The sequence below is a fragment of the Hylobates moloch genome, unplaced genomic scaffold (assembly GCF_009828535.3).
Source record: "Hylobates moloch isolate HMO894 unplaced genomic scaffold, HMol_V3 SCAFFOLD_15, whole genome shotgun sequence".
NCBI classification, from domain to species: domain Eukaryota; kingdom Metazoa; phylum Chordata; class Mammalia; order Primates; family Hylobatidae; genus Hylobates; species Hylobates moloch.
Genome location: NW_026652290.1, coordinates 92,793,734 through 92,797,989, shown reverse-complemented (window position 1 = coordinate 92,797,989; position 4,256 = coordinate 92,793,734). Strand labels below are relative to the sequence as shown.

The following is a 4,256-nucleotide window of genomic DNA, read 5'->3' as shown; positions in this document are numbered from 1 at the left end:
GCCTGTCCACCCACCCCCACAATTTCTGAATCCGGAGTAGCTCTGATCATTCGTATTGCATCCTCGCCTCCCACCTTTGTGTCCCAGCATTTTGCGGCGCGCTGAACTCCGGCCCCGCGGAGAGAGTTGTAAGGGTTGCGCGGGGAGAGGCGACGACCTCCCCAGCCCGCGTCTGCCCGCCGTTCCCTTTAAGAGCCGGCCCCGGCGGGACTACGTTTCCCAGAAGGCTTTGCCGGCGTGTTATGTAACTTTCCCTGCGAAGCGGCCTCTGGGGCAGAAGAAGGAGGTGGAGGCGGCGGCGGCCGTTGCAGCGGCGGCGGCGAGAGCGGCGGGAGCCCGAGGCGGCGGCGCTCGCGGCCCATCGTGGGGCCCGAGCTGTGCGCCTCGGCTCGGAGCCCGGACCGGGCGGGGGCGCCGACGTGCTTCAGCCTGCCTTCGCGAGGGAGGCGGGAGTGAGCAGAAAGGCTTAGGGCCCAGGGGGCGGGGAAGGGGGGCCGGGCCTGGATCCGGCGGGGAGGCCGAGCCGGAGGCCAGACCGTGGCTCGCGCTGTCCCGGGGACGCGGATCGAACGTTGGCGGCGCGGATCGCACGTCGGCGGCCGGTGGAACGCGGGAGCTGGGCGGCGCGTGGACTGGGGCCATGGCGTCTGTGCAGGCGTCCCGCCGCCAGTGGTGCTACCTGTGCGACCTGCCCAAGATGCCGTGGGCCATGGTGTGGGACTTCAGCGAGGCCGTGTGTCGCGGCTGCGTGAACTTCGAGGGCGCAGACCGCATCGAACTGCTCATCGATGCCGCCCGCCAGCTCAAGCGCAGCCACGTGCTCCCCGAGGGCCGCTCGCCGGGGCCCCCGGCCCTTAAGCACCCGGCCACCAAGGACCTGGCGGCGGCAGCCGCACAGGGGCCCCAGCTGCCGCCCCCGCAGGCCCAGCCCCAGCCGTCAGGGACCGGCGGTGGCGTCTCGGGCCAGGACCGCTATGACAGGGCCACATCATCGGGCCGCCTCCCCCTGCCCTCGCCCGCCCTGGAGTACACCCTGGGGTCCCGCCTGGCCAATGGGCTGGGCCGTGAGGAGGCCGTGGCTGAGGGGGCGCGAAGGGCCTTGCTTGGCTCCATGCCTGGCTTGATGCCCCCTGGGCTGCTGGCAGCTGCAGTGTCTGGCCTGGGAAGCCGAGGCCTGACCCTGGCACCCGGCTTGAGTCCTGCCCGTCCCCTCTTCGGCTCCGATTTCGAGAAAGAAAAGCAGCAGAGGAATGCGGACTGTCTGGCAGAACTGAACGAGGCCATGCGAGGCCGGGCAGAGGAATGGCACGGGCGCCCCAAAGCAGTGCGGGAACAGCTACTGGCGCTGTCCGCCTGCGCCCCGTTCAATGTGCGCTTCAAGAAGGATCACGGGCTGGTGGGGCGAGTGTTCGCCTTCGATGCTACTGCCCGTCCTCCAGGATACGAGTTCGAGCTGAAGCTCTTCACCGAATACCCCTGTGGTTCCGGCAATGTGTACGCCGGCGTCCTGGCAGTGGCTCGCCAGATGTTCCACGATGCTCTGCGGGAGCCGGGCAAGGCACTGGCTTCTTCGGGCTTCAAGTACCTCGAATATGAACGCCGGCATGGCTCAGGAGAATGGCGGCAGCTGGGCGAGCTGCTTACCGACGGCGTCCGCAGCTTCCGCGAGCCAGCTCCCGCGGAGGCCCTGCCCCAGCAGTACCCAGAGCCGGCCCCTGCGGCTCTCTGTGGCCCACCGCCGCGAGCCCCATCCCGGAACCTGGCGCCCACGCCGCGCCGTCGCAAGGCATCCCCCGAGCCGGAGGGCGAGGCGGCTGGGAAGATGACCACCGAGGAGCAGCAGCAACGGCACTGGGTGGCACCCGGCGGCCCGTACTCCGCTGAGACCCCTGGTGTGCCCTCGCCCATTGCCGCCCTGAAGAATGTGGCCGAAGCCCTGGGCCACTCACCCAAGGACCCTGGCGGAGGCGGGGGGCCTGTGCGTGCAGGGGGCGCCAGCCCTGCAGCCTCCTCCACGGCCCAGCTGCCAACCCAGCATCGCCTTGTGGCCCGCAACGGCGAAGCAGAAGTCAGTCCCACAGCGGGGGCCGAAGCTGTCAGCGGGGGTGGCGGCGGCACTGGGGCGACCCCTGGGGCCCCCCTGTGCTGTACCCTGTGCAGGGAGCGGTTGGAAGACACCCACTTCGTCCAGTGCCCCTCGGTGCCCGGACACAAGTTCTGCTTTCCCTGCTCGCGGGAGTTCATCAAGGCGCAGGGCCCGGCCGGGGAGGTGTACTGCCCAAGCGGAGACAAGTGCCCGCTGGTCGGCTCCTCCGTGCCCTGGGCCTTCATGCAGGGCGAGATCGCCACCATCCTTGCTGGAGACATCAAGGTTAAGAAAGAACGGGACCCCTAGGCTACCACTGCCTCCAGGCTACTGCCCTCTGCCCCTTTGCCACCCACCGCTGCCGCGGATAAATTATTCCCTCCCCGACCCAGCCCAGTGCCACCTCTATCTGTGTACATACTCCCTTCTTCCACCCAGATGGGTCCCCTGGGGTAGATGCATTGTGGGTGGGGGGAGAAAGCTTGTGGCTCCTGTCCGAGGGGGTGTTTGGGGTCCCTTGGCCCCTCCAGTTTCCCCCTGTCCTCCTTGGCTTAGCTTTGCTGCTGCTTGTAGTTGGGGGAGAGGTGCCCCCCTCCTCCTTGAGAAGGGACCTCCTGAAAACTCGCTCTTTATAAATGAGGCAAAAGCATTTAATTCCCACCCCTCCACCCCCCGCTCCCTTCTGCTCCTTCAATAAACCGAAAGATGGGTTTTTTTTTTTCCTTCTTGGTCCCTTAGTTGTGTGAGATGCTGCGCCCCCTTTGGGACTGAACTGGTCCTGCGAGGGCGAGGACATTGCGCGGTAGCCTCCAGGTGGCGCCCTGCACCCAGGCGGTCCCGCCGGCCGACCTTCAAGTGCGACCCACTGGTCACGTTTTAGCCATCGGCCCGTTTTCCAGATGAAAGGACTGAGGCTCAGAGAAGGGATGGCTCCTGCAGGGGAGCCACAGACAGGCTTGGGAGTAGATTACCCTTCTGTAGCTGACCCATCCCCTGTCTCCACCTGGAAGGTGGAGGACTTAGCGCCTACGCGGGGAGGGGAAAGAGGCAGCGGGAGGCTTCCTAGAAGACACGGGCAGTGGGTTCTTGCTGGGTAGAAGGGAGAATTTAGGGCAGACTGCTAGAGGGACTGCCCGAGGAAAGAGGAAATTTACCTCCCCGGGGTAAACTAACAGGATGCCTAGAAACAACTTGGCCACTTCTTGCCTCTGGTGGTGCCCCAGAGGCGGACGTTTGGGAAGCCCCAGCTGGACTCCTCACCCTCGTCTTGGGAGACAAGCCCCTTTGGCAGCCACCCTAGAGAGCAGAAAGGCACTCGCCCCGCGGCTGCTTCTGATGTGCGCGGCCTTGTCCCGCACCTGTCCGGGTGGCTGATCATTAACCAGGACTTCCTGCTCCCTGGCGTCACGGGGCGGGGCCTGAGCGGGCTGCGGCAAAGCAGGGGTTAAGGGGAGGGGGCGGCCCCAAGAGCCCAGCCCCCACCTCTGCGGCCTCCCCGGCCAAGCCGAGGTGGAGATTCCGGGAAGGGGGAATGCGGGGCTTAAAGGCCCGCGGATGGACAGAGAGATAGGGAATGATTGTCCTACCACCACCCAGCACTGTCAGACAGCTCTGGGACCCAAGTTTGCCCCCAGATGTCCTCGGGAACCCAGGGTTCCCATCACCTAAATCTGGAGGCCCCTAAAGTCCTGACCCATCAGCTCGGTTACCCAGGGGTCCCACCCATACTTGCATACCTTCATGTCCTAACTCCCAGATATTAGGGATCCTAGGGCTTCAACCTTCGCATCTGGAGGACCCTCTGCTCTTGGACTGAGGGGTCCCATCCTTCCCCACCCCCCAGCCATCAGCTCTCAGGTGTTCTGCCACCCCTGGCACTGCCAGCCTGGGCTCAGGGCAGGGCTGGGAAAACCACCCCTGATTAAATACACCAGGTGATAAGCCTGGGGCAAGAGAGACCTGGATGGAGCTCCTGCGCCTGGGCTCCCCTCCCAGGCAAGCCTGTGGCTTCCCCCAACCCAGCTCCGCAGACCCAAGTGCTGGTTATCTCCCCCACCCCCAAATCTTTACAGCTGGAGGCCTCCAGACACCTGGCTCCCATGCCCCAGTGGGAGCTAAATTGCTGTGGAGGACACCTGGTCCTTTAAGAACAGCTGGTAAGTGGGTGGGG

At 65.5% G+C, this 4,256-nt stretch overlaps 1 protein-coding gene across 1 annotated transcript; it reads left to right on the top strand.

Annotated features, from left to right (window-relative positions):
• Positions 1 to 243: 243 nt before the first annotated feature.
• On the top strand, positions 244 to 2,806 carry IRF2BP1 (interferon regulatory factor 2 binding protein 1). Its single transcript, XM_032177561.2, has one exon. It carries the CDS (start codon positions 641 to 643, stop codon positions 2,393 to 2,395), a length of 1,755 nt encoding a protein of 584 aa, XP_032033452.1. The 5' UTR covers positions 244 to 640; the 3' UTR covers positions 2,396 to 2,806.
• Positions 2,807 to 4,256: the final 1,450 nt, after the last annotated feature.